This window comes from Mesoplodon bidens (assembly GCF_964165515.1).
Source record: "Mesoplodon bidens genome assembly, chromosome: 8".
Lineage (NCBI taxonomy): Eukaryota > Metazoa > Chordata > Mammalia > Artiodactyla > Ziphiidae > Mesoplodon > Mesoplodon bidens.
The window spans coordinates 78,466,206-78,483,971 of NC_138165.1; the positions used below are offsets into that span (position 1 = coordinate 78,466,206).

Consider the following 17,766-nt stretch of genomic DNA (forward strand, 5'->3'; position numbering starts at 1 on the left):
TGTATTTTCATTTTGCATATATTTTAATCCCACAAATTAACTACTTTCACTGTTTTGTGTAGTCAATATTCATTTCCAATTTCTTCATATTGCTTCCTGCATTTTTTAATTGTATGCTCCTTTTTAATTGTATTTTATTTTTTGTTTTTCCAGCTTTATTGAGGTAAAATTCACAAATAAGCTTCTTGCATTTTATTTCCTTCTGAGATAATTTTCCTTCCACCTGAAGAAATCCTTTATTATTTAGTGCAGGTACTAGCAATGCATCCATATCACCTTCATTTTTAAAGATTATGTTTGCAATTATAAAACTTCAGGTTATTAAATTTTAGCAATTTAAAGGTATCATTTCATTGTCTTCTGTCTTTACTGTTGAAAAGTTGGCACCGTTTCTGCAAGTTGAGGAAGGTCCTTTTTATTCTGGTTTGCTGAGAGTTTTAATAATGAATTTGTATTGAATTTTATCAAATTTGTTTTTTCTGTATCTGTGGAGAGAATCATAACTTTTCTCCTTTGTTCTATTAATGTGACTTTGATTTTTTTAATGTTAAACCAACTTTACATTCCTAGAATAAATTCCACTTGGTCATGGTGTATAATAATGGTGTATTATTCTTTCTGTGTGTTGATGGATTTGATTTGCTAATATTTACTTAAAGAATTTTGTACTTATTTTCATAAGGAATATTGGTCTATAATTTTCTTATTATATATTTGATAGGTTTTGATAATGGTTATGCTGGCTTTGTAAAATGAGATAAGAAGCGTTCCCTCTTCCTCCATTTTCTGAAAAAAATTGTACAATTGGTATTTCTTCCTTAAGTATTTGAGGCAATTCGTAAGAGAAGTGGGTCTGGAGTTTTTAATTATTAATTTCATTTCTTAGATAGATATGGAGGGCTTTTCAGATTTTCTGTTCTTTTCAGGTCAACTTAGAAAATATTTGTCTTTTTAGAAAATTATCCATTTCATCTAGACAGTAAAGTTTGATCAAACTAGTTAGAGATTGTCAATTTTACGGATCTCTTAAAAAAACTCAGCTTTTGGTTTCTTTGATTTTTTTTTCCTCAATTTTTTTTCGGTTTCATATTTCTTTGGTGTCTGCACCTTATTATTTCCTTTTTTCTACTTATTTTTTAAAAATTGAGATATAGTTCACATAACATAAAATTTCTCATAATATGAAGTTTATTTTTTAAAGTATACAATGCAGTGGTTTTTAATATATTCACAGAGTTGTGCAACATTCACCACTCTCCAATTCCAGAATATTTTCATCACTCCAAAAAGAAAACCTATATCCATTAGTGGTCATTTCTCATCTCTTCTTCCCCAGCCCCCAGCAACCACTAATCACTTTCTGTCTCTATGGATTGCCTATTTTGGACATTTCATATGAATGGAATCACACAATATGTTGCCTTTTGTGTCTGGCTTCTTTCACTTGGCATAACATTTTCAAGTTTCATCCATATTATAGCACGTATTAGTATTTCATTCTTTTTAATGACTGGTTAATATTCTGTGGTACGGATAAACTACGGTTTGTTTATCCATTTATCTGTTAATGAGCATTTGTGCTCTTTCCACTTTTAGGCTGTAAATGAGTAATGGTACTATGAATATCCATATAAAAGTTGTTGAGTGGACATATTTTTCACTTTCTTGGGTGTACCCTTACCAGTGGAATTGCTGGGTCATATAACTCTATGTTTAACTTTTGGAAGAATTGGCAAACTGTTTTCCAAAGGTGCTGTACTGTGTTACATTCCCACCAGCAAAGTATTTGGGTTCCAGTTTCTCCATATCCTCACTAACACTTGTTATTACCTATCCTTTTGATTATAGCCATCCTGGTGGATATGAAGTGGTATCTCACTGTGGTTTTGATTTGGATTTTTTGGGTGACTAATGATACTGAGCATGTTTTCATGTGCTTATTGGCCATTTATTTATTTGGATCATTCTCTGTTGATTATCTTTTTCTCTTGAGTTTGAATCATGCTTTTCTGTTGCTTCATATATTGAATAATATTGGATTGTACCCCCAACATTGTGACTCCTGTGTTGTAGAAAATCTGGATTCAGGTATATTCCTCCAACAAGTTTGATGTTTTATTTTAGTAGATAGTTACCTTATCTAAACTCAGTCTTGTTATTACTTCCCTGTGATGAACAACATATGAAATCTCAGTTCAGTTCTATAATCCTTAGCTGGGCCGCTTGGAATCTTTCTCATATATGTGATTCAGGAATGAGCTAGAGATTTGGAGAGAGTTTATGCACAAAATTTGGGGCTTCCCTGTCTACTTTCCCTGTTATTTCTCCCATCACACATACTTTACAGCAGTTGTAGTTGCCCTGAATTCTGACCTTGAACTAATAATAATAAGACTGGATTTCTAACTTCTAGAAAATGTGGCACTGACTGAGGTTTGTAAACAGTGAGAAGCTCACCCTTTTTCTAAGTGCCAACCCCTCTTCTGTATCTAGTTGCTTTTTATTCACTCTCCAGTGACTTCGGGTAGTTGTTTTTTTTATATTTTGTCCAGAATTTACATTCATTATGTTTGATAAGGTTGATTCAATAGTACCTATTTGGCCATTACCTGAAGCAGAACCTCTCCTCTGTAAAATAAACAATTTTTGCTAACCTGTTTCTTCAAGTGGTATAGACATTTCCTCCCAATGGCTATTCTACTAATAGGTGCCTTTAAATTTTTAACAAATATTTTCTAGTATTTATTTTTATCATTATCAAAAATTTTGAAATATCTATGATTTGTGTGGCATACAAAGCAAAATCCTTATCATTGGAGCATATTACTCTTTCGTCTTTGAATTCAAAAAGGTCATTTTGTCTATTTCCATAGATTTCTTTTTCCCCCCATAGATTTAACTACTCTAGGAATATGGCTTTAGTTTACATGGATACCTTTTGGAAACATAGCAGACTTTATTACACACAAAACTTTACATACAAGTTGTACTTGTTTGAAACCAGAGGAAGAGTTTTGGCTTTTCCATAGAATTAATTACAGGAAAATTATAAATATTATACATGAATATTTATAAGTATGTTTGAACTTTATTCATTTCATTAATATTATTGTCCTAATAGCTCAACCAGTGATTATATCATTTATCTCCTTTTGGAGTCACTGGAGTTAAGGGGATAAGAAGCATTCCTGTTTTACTCCTCTGTACTATTAGAAACTACCATTTCCTACCTTCATTGAACACAAAATGGTATAATTGCCTTCACTGAACACAAAATGGTATCAGGGTGGGTTTGTGGTTGGATCTTAAATGGAATATAGAAAGAACTATCCATGTAATTTTCTAAATAATTTTTGTAAAATACAAAATTCCTCATTCATTCTTACTTGCTCTTAGGGTACCATTAACTTCAAATGATGATGATGATGAAGATAAAGAGAAAATGCAGTGTGATAATATCATGTCAAAGACATCACCTGATAGCCCCTCTTTGGTATCAACTCAGCATAACTTGGAATTGTTATTTCTTAAAGAAAATGATATGAATGTTTGTGGTGTAAATGATTCAAAACACATTTCTTCTATTGTTGATACACTTCCCAAAGGTGAGATTTTTTTTTTAATTCATTTTGAGTGTCAGTATTAAATAGTTAACATTCATTGGATTTTCTTCTTGGGAGCCATCATGTATAAACAGTTAATAAGTTAGACTTCTTATGTTACAGATTTCCTAACTTCTACTATTTAAAATTTCTGGTGAAAAAATTAGTTTAAAAGTATATATGCCAGGACTTCCCTGGTGGTACAGTGGTTAAGAATCTGCCTGCCAGTGCAGGGGACATGGGTTCAATCCCTGGTCCAGGAAGATCCCACATGCCATGGAGCAACTAAGCCCATGCGCCACAACTACTGAGCCTGCGCTCTAGAGCCCGTGAGCCACAACTACTGATCCCGTGTGCCACAGCTACTGAAGCCTGTGTGCCTAGAGCCTGTGCTCCATAACAAGAGAAGCCACTGCAGTGAGAAACCCATGCACCGCAATGAAGAGTAGCCCCCACTCGCCGCAACTAGAGAAAGCCCACGCGCAGCAACAAAGACCCAATGCAGCCAGAAAAAAGTAAATATGCCAACAAATGTCAGGTCTACAGTGGCCTAATACTACTACTCTGGAAACAGTATTTAGAAGTGAGCTGGCCTAAAGAGCTTTTCTTGGTATCTTAGCTTATGAATTGAAAGACATGATATAGTATTTAGTTATATCTTCTCTTTTTCATAGATATAAAAATAGAGGTTCTAGATACGTGTAATGACTTTTTCAAGATCATAACCAATTGGTGATAAAGCAAGAACTTGAGCCTAGGTGATGGTTGAGCAAGAAAAAATGATGACACTTATATTTTAATTATATGGTATTTAAAAATAATAATCCTGTGGTGTAGTCTGGTTTATATATTTGACATAGAATTTCAGATTGGGATATGGAACCATAACTATATTGAATTTGGAGTTTGAATTATTTTTCCTTTCTAAAAGGTATATGACTGTGTGTATATAATTTTTATAAACTTTAGCTACCTGCTAATAACATTTTGATAGTAATCCTTATCAGAGTTATCACTGTTACTTGGGTTCATTTCCCAGACTCCTCTCACTTGGAAACATATGTTAATGTTAATGGCTCTATTGTTGGCTATTCTCCACTCTACTGCTGAGGCCAAGGCAGAGTGAATTCCCAGTATATATTTTCTGTAGACAGAAATGTAAAATGTGACTTATGACTACTCCATTCAGTTCTGCTTTATTTATTTGTTAAATATTTATTTATTTATTATTTTTGGCTGTGTCAGGCCTTAGTTGTGGCACGCGGGATCTTCATTGCGACATGTGGGATCCTCTGCTGTGGCACGCGGGCTTCTCTCTAGTTGTGGCACACAGGCTCCAGAGCGCGTGGGCTGTGTAGTTGTGGTGTGTGGGCTCCAGAGTGTGTGGGCTCTGTAGTTGCAGCATGTGGGCTCTCTAGTTGTGGCCCACTTGCTCAGTAGTTGCAGCACGCGGGGTTAGTTGCTCCACAGCATGTGGGATCTTAGTTCTCTGACCAGGGATTGAACTCTCATCCCCTGCATTGAAGGCAGATTCTTAACCACTGGACCACCAGGGAAGTCCCCTACTTTATTTTTTATCAACATAGATTCTTCATAATATTAGTGTCTGAAGAGAACACATTGTCAGAAATCCTTTCTCTGAAACAGTTTGATTCCTAATCTCATTTGTTTAAAATAATAAATTCCTTGTTACTACTTCTTTCTGAATTTTGTTTCCCTTTATTTTATAGAAAGCCATTCCCACTCAGACCAAAGTTCCAGGAGTTCTCTAATGAGTGAGATGAAAAATGCCCAATCGATGAGCCACAGAGAAAAGTCATCTCCGAGTAATGTAACTAAAAGGAAAAAACGTGTATCATCTTGGGAATCAAATAATCCAGCAGACATTCCCTGTGTAACAGATTTGGATCAACAACAGATTTCAAGTCCAATATTAAATTGGAATAATGAAATAAAAGATTGTACTAACGAAGCAAATATTAAAATGCAAAGAAACATAATGTGCCTTCCTGCCTCATCTGAGTCTGCAAGTGAACCTATTGCAGAGGGCATGAATCCAGTTCAGGGTACTGATGACTTTCAGTTGCAAAAAACTGTGTATGATGATGACATGGATTTAACTGCTAGTGAAGTAAGCAAAATTGTTACAGTTTCAACAGGCACTAAAAATAAAAGAGATAATAAAAACCCAAATGATTGTGGAATGAAAACTTTCAGAAAAGTGAAAGATCCAAGCTCTGAAAAAAAGAGAGAAAGATCAAAGAGACAATTTAAAAATAGCTCAGATGTGAATATTGAGGAAAAGATCAAAAATGGACCGGAAAGAAGATCTGTTGTCCTGGATGGCAAAGGGGATTCAGAAGAACCAAATTTTATTTTCAGTACTGAACAGCTGACTCAGTTGAACATGCTGAAGAAAATAACCCTTCATAATGGCTTTGATCAGGATGACAGACAAAGTACACAGTATAACAAAAAGAGGAAAAGAATTCATGTAACAGATGATCAAGAGGAAACATACTCTTTCTCCCAAAGTTCATATAAATTCCAGCAGGACAGTAAATTTGATATGGGTCCAAGTTCTCTAGCTTACAAGGAAAGTAAAACTTCTAGACAGACATTTGTGATTCATACGTTAGAAAAAGATAACTTATTCCCAAACCAAAAGGTTAAAGAAACCACCTCTGAAAACCTAGGAGTCACAAGTGAATTTCAAACAGCTTATCTTTCCAACAAAGATAATGGAAAGTTATGTGATTATGAGACCCAAAATATGTTAGATTTGAAAAAGCATGTCACTGATATGCAACCCACTCAGCAAAATGAATCAAAAATAAATAAGAAGCTTAGGCAGAAAATAAATCGGAAGACAGAAATAATTTCTGAAATGAACCAAATACTTAGGGATAATGCCAAAGATGTGCAAGGCCCAGAAAAAGGTAACTTTTCCTTCCAAACCCGAGAGGATAAAGAAATCATCTCTGGAAACCTAGAAGTTTCAAATGACTTTCAAAAATCTGGTCTTTCCACTAGCAATAATGGAAACCTGTGTGATTGTGAGACCCAGAATGTATTGGGTCTGCAAAAGCAGATCACCGACGTGTACCCTGTTCAGCAAAATGAATCAAAAATTAATAAGAATCTCAGGCAGAAAGTAAATAGGAAGACAGAAATAATTTCCAAAGTGAATCTTTTAGATAATAACAAAAGTGGGTATTGCCCAGAAAAGGGTAACTCTTTCTTCCTAACCCAGGATAAAGAACTTATCTCTGAAAACCTAGAAGGCACAAGTGAGTTTCACACACCTGCTCTTGCTTCCAAAGATAGTAGAAACCTATATGATTATGACACTCAAAATGTTTTGGGGGTGAAAAAGCATGTTTATGACATACAACCTGCTTGTCAAAATGAATCAAAAATAGATAAAAAGCTTAGGCAAAAGGTATGTCGGAAGACAGAAATCATTTCTGAAACCAACCAAATATATGAGAATGATGACAAAGGAATGCATAACCCAGAAAAAGGTAACTTATTTTCTCTAACCCCAAAAGATAAAGAAATCATCCCTGAAAACCTAGAAGATGCAAATGAGTTTCAGATAACTGATCCTTCCCTCAGAGGTAATAGGAATCCATGTGATTATGAGACTCAAAACCTTTTAGGGGTGAAAAAGCATGCTACTGATACTGGGAAGCAAAATGAATCAAAAATAAATAAGAGTCTCAGGCAGAAAGTAAGTCGGAAGACAGAAATAATTTTGGAAATGAACCAAAAAAATGAATTTAACGACAAAGGTGTACATGACACAGTAAAAGGTGCCTTCTTTTCCCTAACCCCAAAGGATAAAGAAACCATTTCTGAAAACCTAGAAGTCACAAATGAATGTCAAACGATTTATCTTCCCACCAAAAATAATGGAAATTTATATAAGACCCAGAATATGTTGGATTTGAAAAAGCATGTCACTGATAAGCAACCCGCTCAGCAGAATAAATCAAAAACAAATAAGAAGCTTAGGCAGAAAGTAAATCGGAAAACAGAAATAATTTCTGAAATGTACCAGATATATGAGGATAACGATAAAGATGTGCATGGCCAAGAAAGCTGTACAAAAGATCTTAATTTTAAAATAAATAAATCTAAACAAAGACTTGAAGGCCAAGGTATTAGTGGATACTGTATGGAAATCAACAATAATGAAAAAGAAAATTGTGGTCAAATTTCAAATCCTTACAAACCAGTTAAAAAACATGGGAAAGAATCATCAGGCAAGGCAAAGAACATTTTGGCAAAAGGTAACAACAAACCTATTTTGCACTTAACAGGTTCTTCACAGACGTCTGTTTCCTTAGAAGCAGGTTTAAAACACACTACTGATGAGACAGATTCTGACCCTGGAAACCAAATGGAACTACATAAGAATCCAAAGCAAAGCACTACAACTCTGAATAAAAAGAGAGATATCCCCTTCATGGAAGTGACAAAGGAAGGAGAGTGCCAAGTCAAAAAAGTAAATAAAATGACATCCAAATCAAAGGAAAGGAAGACCTTCGTAGATCCTTCTCCAGATAGTCATGAACTAATGGAGATAATATCTGACACCGTTCAGGGAATATCAGTTGAATCTGAATATGCTGTTAAGGAAAAAAATTTGGAAAATGAGGAAATTGTCAAAATTAAGCCAGACTTTCACACAAAAATGTTGAAATCTTTATCTCAGATGAATTCACCTAACAGACAAGATTCTTCCTTTAACAGTATTCCTGAGGGTTCAAAACCTATGAGTATTTCTTCTAGTAAAAATCTGAAAGAAAATTTTGCTCTGGAGAGCTCACCCATCTTTCAAATAAGTGATGATGTGCATGAGAAGATGAAAAAGATGAAATTTAAAGTCAACCAGAGAACACAAAGATCAGAAATAGGTATGTCCATACCTGAAGTGATCAAGTTTTAAAATTCTATATATTTTTTCATTTAACCAGTAAAGCATTTCCTGTTACAACTGATTTTTATGGAATTTTAAAACAATGTATAATTATGTAGCCCTATCTGTAGAAGCAATATGGAGGAATTTAAAGAAAGTTTAATACTTTGAGAAGATAACAATGAGAGTGGCTTGGACATTTATACACTAAAAAATGTATTTGGCCTTTAGCACAAAGTTGTCTGATAATGGCATTAGGCAGATAATTTCCTTTTTCATATTTTTGAAGGAAATTGGGTGTTTTAAATGTATATAATAATGAATTGCCCTGGTTTGATTTTACCAAAGACAATTGCAAATTTCTTAAGGTTGGGACTCTCTCCAATAGCATATATTTAATATGATCAACACTTATTCTAGGTATTTTAGAAGATTAAAAAATAAACAATACCAACTCCCTTTCCTCAAAGTACATGTATGGAAAAGTAACAGGTACAGTGTTTAAATATGGCAAATGCTTTAATAAAACCACACATGTTAAGGGATGTAATGACGGGGAATAATTTTGGCTAGAGGAATCTGCAGAGGCATCATCAAATAGATAGCATTTTAAGCCCTAAAGCATAGGTAGGGTTTTTACCTTTAGTGTTTATTTCTTATTTTCCCCAGTTATTAAAATAATACTCATTGCAGAAAATTGAAAGTAGAGAATCAGAAAATAGTAGAAAAAACAATCACCCAGAAGAACTGCAGTCAACATTTTGGCATATGCATGCAGGCTTGAATCTATGCATTTTAAAATATATACTTGAAATCATACTATATATAACATTACTTACCTCACTTTTTCCCCTTAACATTGATGTTCTTTTGTTAGCAATTTTGCAACATTAGACATTCCCGTATCAATTAAAGTTTTCTACTGGGAGCCTAACATTTCAATGTATGTATATAGAACACTAGGATTTTTATGGGTAAGACTTCAGGTAAAAGGAATACTGACGCAGAAGAAGTGCCAAGGTCTAGAGTTGCAGGACATTTGAGAGACTGGTGAGCCGTCTTTCATCTCTGTTCCTCATGGTGCCTTTCATAGCGTGAGCAGTCGATGACAAATGTTAAATGAATGTGCAGTAATTTGCGTGATTCGGTGACTAGAGTTGAATTCATGAAGAATTTCTGTCAGCCTAAATGTGATTTCAGTATAAAAATATTGCAGGCTACTACTTGCTAGTTTGTCTTAAATGGTAGGTCTCTTTTCCTCTTATTATTGCTAAAAAAAAAAAAACTGATTTACAGATAATTTCAGTGCTACTTTTGTAAATTTTAACATTATAACTTGATTATTAAGTTTAAAAATTTGCTACCAATAATTTGCAAACCAGTAAATATCCTATATGTAGTTCCATATCTCTATATATACTGTTAAAAATATTTTTGAAAACAATACTCTTTTCAGGTGTTAGAATGCTACAGGACTTGACAAATACCAGTTTTGTTTCAAATAACACTGCTAAATCTGAAAACAAGTTAGAAGATCTATCTTCAGAGCTGTCAAGCCGAAGAAGAAGATGTACTCCTCTCTCTTTAAAAGAGCCAAGTCTCAAAGGGTGAGTATTTCAATGACATAAAAGCGATTTCAGTGCGGTACTGTAAAATACGTGCTTTCAAAAAGATTCCTGCCTGAATTAGTATTTGAACACTTCTGAGTATCAGTGAAGCATGTATTGTTGACATGTAACAACCACAGTATGACCTGGGTAAGATTTGAAGAAGCGTCTTCTTTTATTCTTTGAACAGGCTTAAAAAAATTTTTTTGTTGCCTATAATTTGTAAACCTCATTATTTGTTACCCCCATTTATTGATTTTCTACCTTGTCCTTAGGAGAATTCAGCGTGTTTATATGTCCTTTGGTCTCAAAGAATAATAGTCCTTTTTCTTTTTTTTTTTTAAACCTCAAACATATACCCCAGGGCTTCCCTGGTGGCGCAGTGGTTGAGAGTCCACCTGCCGATGCAGGGGACACGGGTTCGTGCCCCGGTCTGGGAAGATCCCACATGCTGCGGAGCGGTTGGGCCCGTGAGCCGTGGCCTCTGAGCCTGCGCGTCCGGAGCCTGTGCTCCGCAACGGGAGAGGCCACAACAGTGAGAGGCCCCGCGTACCGCAAAAAAAAAAAAAAAAAAAAAAAAAAACATATACCCCAAAAGAGGGACTAGTACTCCCCCCACCATTTATCCATCCCTTAGCTTTGAGAGTTATCAATATTTTGCCATATTTACTTCCGCTATCCGTTTTTTGTTGTTGTATCTTTAAAGCAAATCCCTAATATTGAGTCATTTAATTCCTAAAACACTTCTGTATATATCTCTAGAATATAAAAACTTAACAAAACTGGACAACAATGATCACAACTAACAAAATTATCATAATTCCTCACTATCATCTAATAGCAAATCCCAATTCACATTTCCTTGATTATCTCAAAAAAATGCCTTTTACATATGTTTTATTCAGAATCTTATTTTTCCAAGGATAAATGAAGTTACTATTTCAGAGAACCTGATCATATTTGGGATGGTATTTCCAAAAGGATAGAAGTATCCTCAAATTTTCTCTTTGCATTTGTTTCAGTGTTTGCTTTTATAAAATTAAAGACATTGATCGTTTTGACAGGTATTTTAAAACAATAACCAGCAGGTGGCAGCAATGCAAGAGAGGGTACAAGAGAAGCCAGTTAACCAAGGGCTTTTTTAAAAAACAGCTTTATTGAGCTATAGTTCACATATCATATGTTTCACCCATTTAAATTGTACAATTCAGTGGGTTTTAGTAGAGTCACAGATACGCACACCATCACCACAGTCAATTTAAGAACGTTTCTTCATTTCAAAAAGAAACCCCATGCCCTTTAGCTGTCATTGCTGTATCCCCCAGCCCTAGACAAGCAACCAATCACCTACTTTCTGTCTCTATAGACATCCTCTTCAGACATTTCATATGAATGAAATCATATAATATGTGGTCTTTGTGACTGGCTTCTTTCACTTAGCATAATGTTTTCAAGGTTCGTCCCTGTTGTAACATGTATGAGTAGTATTTCATTCCTTTTTATGACTAAATAAAATATTCTATTGTATATATACACCACATTTTATTTATCCATTTGTCTTTTGATGATCATTTAGTTGTTTCCACCTTTTGGCTATTATAAATAATGCTCCTATAAACATTTGTGAGTTTTTTTGTGTACATATGTTTTCATTTCTCTTGGGTATTTGCCTAGTTGTGGAACTGCTGAGTCATATGTTAGCTATGTTTAATCGTTTGAGGAACTGCGAGACAGTTTTCCAAAGCTGCCGTACCATCTTATAGTCCCACCAACAGTGGGACTCTGTGGGGTTCTGATTTCTCTATATCCTCACCAGCACACTTGTTATTATTTGACTTTTTGATGATTCTAGCCATACTAGTGAGTGTGAAGTGGTATCTTATTATGGTTTTGATTTTCAGTTCCCTAATGACTCATGATTGAGCATCTTTTCATGTGCTTATTGGCCATTTTTATATCTTCTTTGGAGAAATGTCTGTTCAGATCCTTTGCCCTTTTTTCAGTTGGGTTATCTTTTTCCTATTGAGTTGTAAGTTAAACTTTTTATTTTGAACTAATTTTATACTTACCAAAAAGTTGTAAAAATAGTAAGAGGTTTCTCATATGTTCCTTACCCAGCTTTTCCCAATTCTAACATCTTACATACCTGTAGTACAATTATCAAAGCTAGAAAACTAGCATTGGTACAATACAAGATCTGGGCACTAGGTATTCTCACTGCTTATGTTGTGTTGTATTATCTGTTGTTGCATAACAATATTATCATAAACCTGGTGGCTTAAAACAACACACATTTATTTTCTTTTGGTTTCTGTGGACCAGGAATCTGCACTTAGCTAAGTTGGGTGCTCTGCTTAGTGTCTCACAAACCTGCAATCACAGTGTCATCCAGGCTGATTCTCGTCTGGAGGCTCTCCTGGGGGAAAATCCGCCTCCACGGTCACACAGATTGTTGGCAGAATTCATTTCCTTGTGGTTATAGGACAGAGGGCCCCAGCTTTTTTGCTGTTGGCTGGAGGCTATCCTCAGCTCCTAGAGGCCACCATTAGCTCCTTGCCCCATGGGCCTCCCAACATGGCCACTTACTTCAAAACCAGAGAGAGTCTCTAGAGCAAATCCTCTGGTAAGATGGAGTGCTATATAATGAAACATATACTCAAAAGGGAGACACCCCATCACCGTTGCCATTTCTCTTGGTCAGATCCAACTCACAGCTCCTGTCCATACTCAAGGAAAGGGTATAATACAAGGGCATGAACACCAGTAGGCAGCGATTGTGGCGGGGTCCTCCACAGAGTCTGTCTACCACTGGGGCAATTGATATTAGGCCCCATCAGCAGACAGAGCTAGGAAATGTATGTATTATACTAATCCATGAATATGCATACTTTTATATTTATCTATCTGTGTGTATAGTGAAAACCTTGAGTTTAGACTGATACCTCTGATTCCTGTTCAACATCACAGGGTTCATTTTAGCTTTGCTTATTTGTAATTTCTTTCGCTATTGGTAAGTAGCCTGGCTCTCATTATCTATGATATATTTATTTATTTGTTTGTTTGTTCAATTCTAGCATACACATAAAGTAGTTTCAGAATTGCTGACCCATACCCTATGAGAAACATACTAACTAGATCATAACATTTAGGTACAGTTCTTTTTGTCTTAGGTTAGTTCTTTTCTTACCACCCACCTTCAACATAAATTATGTTATTCATTTGTTATTGTTTGTATTCCATTTTCTTCTCCCACATCTTGGTAGGTTTAGTTGTTTACTTTTGGAGTATGTGAGTCATTTCTTGGGTTGTACAAGTCAGAGCTATACAAAGTGGCATATGCCAAGAAGTGTCAACTATATTCATTCCTGCTACCCCATTCCCATTACTCCCTCTTTCTATCCTATTTTCACCACCTCCTGTGGATAATCAGTTCCTTTAGTTTCTGGTTTATTGTCCCTGTGTTTCTTTTGCACAAGTAAGCAGATATATGTATATCACCCTTTTTCTTACATAAAGGTAGCATACTTAACTACTTTTTTGGGCTTTGCTTCTTATCATTTAACAGTATGTTCTGGAAGTCACTCCATATCAATCTGTAGAGACTTTTCTCATTCCTTTTTACTGCTGAATAACACTTAATTTCATTAATTCTTTTAAAAGAGCTACCTATTCTAAACTAAATATAGCAAAATGCTGTAATGAAATAGTATTCTATTTTAGTTTAGATCTTCTGGGCATGCAGATTATCTGGTAATCAGTTTAGTTGGCAAATTTTTTAAAACCAAATATCACAATGTACATTAGTATAAATACTAAGAGTAATAACAATCCAGCTGCTGTTTTTTTCCTTTTGGGTTGGGAATGGCATGCAGCAGGTATATCACAGCTTTTGATAGGCCCCCACTGAGAATAAATACTGATGGAAACTGCTTACAGTATATTATGGAGTGGTCATCATAGGCGTTGAGAGTAGGAGCAGCAGGAGTTACCAGGAAGGTAATACAAATATATTTTTTAAAGTCTTTATCTCTTAAGTCCCAAAGTACTGAACATAACAAAAGGGGACATTTTAAATAGTAAAAGCCCTAATCCACAAAGAGTATGTAATAGTTATGATATTTATGTACCAAATAGCAGAACAACTACGTTAATGAAGCAAAAACTACAGGAGATACATGGAGACAGATAGGAACACACTAATAGATTTTAATATACTCAGTATAAAACAAATAAAGTGGGCAAAAAATAAGTAAGGAGATGGAAGGTCTAAACAACATAATGAATAGGGTAAATCTTATGTATACATATCAAACTCCACACTCTGATAAGAGAGAATACATATTCCTCTCAAGTGTTCATGGCACAATTACAAAAGCATATCCACACCATGCTATGAAAAACATATACCATGACCGAGTAAGGTTATTCCAGGAATGCAAGGTTGGTTCAGTATTAGAAAACCTATCCTCATATACCATATTAATAAACCTAAGAAACTAAAGCATATGATTTTTTCATAGATGCTGATAAAAGCCTTTGACGAAATTCAAGTCACTCATGATTAAAACACTCGATAGACATTGAGGGATACTTTCTTATAATGATAAATTGTATATACATACCTTAATCCTAAAGGCAGTATCTTGTTTAATGAGGAGACAGTGGAGGTATTTCCACTTAAATTAGGAACAAGGCAAGAATGCCCACTGTTTCTGCTACTATTCAACAAGGGATTGATGAACTAAATTCAAACTGGTGGTTACTTCTTGGGAGATGAGAGAACTGTGATCTCGTCTCACAAAAAGGAGCACACTGGAAAGGGGCACACTGGAGGCTTGTGAGGTGTGGTAAGAGTTTATTTCTTAACCTGGGTGTAGGTGTATCAGCATTTATTTGAGTTTTTAAATTGTACATTTTTACATATTCTTATATGTATGCTAAAGTTCATAATAAAAAGGAAATATATAGTAAATCATGAAATGTATAAAATCTATGTTGATTAATTTCTCTTAAACCTTATTTATAATTCCCACTATCATAGAGTATTTTAAATATATGACAAAGCTTTGTGGTTTGAGGAAACTGCTTTCTACTGGTATGATGCAGCAATTTTCCTCTCCATACTTTGCAGCAAAAGCATTAGCTTTAGGTTGTTATTATTGTTAATCTTCCTTTTTTTTCTACTTTGCAGGAAGATGAGAAGATGAGTGAATTTATACATTCTGGTTTTTCTGAATCCTCAAACCATAAGAAGTCAAAACAAGGGTATAACTAAGATCAAGAAGATGAAACGTATGACAAAAAGTTTTGGGTTTTTTTTTTCTTTTTCATTTTCTACCTTTTCATGGAGTGTTTATTCTTATGTATAGATAATATGCATAAAATAGCTATTTTGTAATACTAACCTTTTAAAATTATTTTGGTCATCCTATAACATCTTCCTGCTCATTTAAGCTCCTTTCAACCAACCTTTAATAGCTATTAACCTTTTAACCAAATAAAATGTATTATAAATACTTTTGCATTGGTTACCTTGTCGTACACCAAGCTATCTTGTTTTGTTTTGTTTTTAAAACCATTCAGTAAATGTGAACACCTGAAAGATTTTAAAAGTCACCTTCTGCCCTGGCCAGTTGTCTTTCACCCTTCGTTCTTCAACTTTCAAAATTACTTCTTCAATTGCAGCTTCTGTATTACTTCCATTATGTGTAATCTGATGACTTGTCTGAGGGGTTAACCTCTCAGGCTCTTTTGAATTTGGTTTTTATAACTTTAAGTAGTAAATCCTATTCCTATCTGAGATTAATGAACATAGCTTACTGTATTCAGATGACTAGTCAAATTCTATTCTGCCTATATGGAAAAGTTTTCTTAAGACAATATCCGACAACGAAAAGGGTGGGCCCAGAAATCTGCATTTTTAACAAACACCGCAGATAATTCTGGGGCAGATTGTACTAGGACCAAGCTTTGAGAAACTGCTGTAGGACTACAGAGTCCCACAGAACTTACTCATTATCAACAGTGTTGGCTGAATGGAGGCTAGAGGCTTTATTAAAGGAACAGTTTACACGGCGGTTAAGAGCTTGGCATCCTGACAGTCTGTTCCTTTCCTGTACTCCTATTACTTTAAGGCTTCGGACCTCCTAGAGTCATTCTCTGGTATTATGTTTCCTATTGTTTAGTTCTATTTTTTTCTCCTTTCCATGAGGTTTGTCTTTTCTTTTTTTCTGTTCCCATGCAAATTATTTTTCATTGTATGTATCACACTTATAAACCTTTTCTTTTATTGTTGGTGGAATTTGGTCACAGCAAGAAACAAATTTCCTATTCCCATATTATAAAGACATCTACCCATGGTTTCATTTTGTTTTTACATTTAAATTTCTGATTCACGTGGATTTTGTTTCATGGTGTGAGATACGAATGCAATTTTGACCTTTTTCCAAATGATTCCCCATTAATTAAAAAGTCCGTGTTTTCCACTACTGATTTGCAGTGCCACATTTTTCAATGTTGTATTTCCATGTACACTTAAATTTATTTCTCAATTTTCTGTTCCCTTTACTTGTCTGTGTTTCTTTTGACGCCCCACTACCATCCTCTTTAAATTATAGAGACTTTGTGGGAGTTTCAAAGTTTCCCTCATGGAGGTTTTCCACATTTCTTGATGCCTAGGCATTCTCTCTTTTTTCCTGGTAATATAAATGGGAAATAAACTCTGTTACTGTTTGCAGTATTTTGTAGATCTATCTCCTGAAAACCAAGCTATCTTTACTCCCTTTTTCTCCCCAATTCTTAATGCCTCTTGTTGCTTTCTCTTGTCTAATTGCATGGCTGCTACCTTATGTTAAATGTTAAATAGCAGTGACAATAGTGGGTATCCTTGTCTTGTTCCTGGTTTTCATGGGAATGCCTCTGGTTTTATCCCATTAAGTAAGATGCTGTGGTTTGAGCTGGTTATGTATGTTTATAATCACATTAAACTATTATCTATTGATTATTTATTGAGTGCTTTTTAAAAAAATTATGAATGAATGTTGAATTTTGTCAAGTGACTTTTGTTGCTGATGGAGACTATTAGTTAAGGTCCAGCCAAGAGATAAAAACCACAGATATAAATTGTTAACCATATTCTAGGGAATTGAACAAGAACTGAAAGGGCAAAAGGGACTAGGGGAGTATCATAGAGGAAGTAACTATGGGAAGCACCCACCATCTCTGGGGCTGAGGGAACACAGAGAAAAGGATGGAAGTATTGAAACTTAAAGGCTTAGAGGAAGACTTTAAAGGCTTAGAGGACTCTAGGGGGAGGGTGTGCAACTGGTTGGTGCTGTTTCCCTGAAGGGCCACACAAGACTGGTCCGATAATGTGGAGAAGCTGCAAATTGGAGCCAGCTGTGGCTGCTGAAGTCAGTTGTTCCCGCCGCGTGAACCACTCTGTGGTGACGCTGACAGGAACAGGAAACAAACAGGAACAGCAAATGTCTCTCTCCTCCATCCTTCCAGTTCCCCTCTATCACCTATCGCCAGAGACTGGAAGGGAACCTGGCAAAGGAGAAATGTGGTTCGCCAAGGCTTAGCCTTACAGTGGAGTAGAGAGGTGTGGATTTGAAGTCAAAACACAATAGCT

The 17,766-nt window shown here is 35.1% G+C and overlaps 1 protein-coding gene across 1 annotated transcript in view; it reads left to right on the forward strand.

Moving 5' to 3' along the window:
* The window catches only part of SGO2 (shugoshin 2), a 54,299-nt gene extending 37,161 nt beyond the window's left edge, over window positions 1-17,138 (forward strand). Inside the window, exons 7-10 of the mRNA XM_081242327.1 lie at window positions 3,397-3,605; window positions 5,333-8,524; window positions 9,983-10,133; window positions 15,325-17,138. Of these exons, the coding sequence (XP_081098453.1) occupies window positions 3,397-3,605; window positions 5,333-8,524; window positions 9,983-10,133; window positions 15,325-15,340 (3,568 nt within the window). The 3' untranslated portion in view covers window positions 15,341-17,138. The remainder of the gene's footprint in view (window positions 1-3,396; window positions 3,606-5,332; window positions 8,525-9,982; window positions 10,134-15,324) is intronic.
* Window positions 17,139-17,766: the final 628 nt, after the last annotated feature.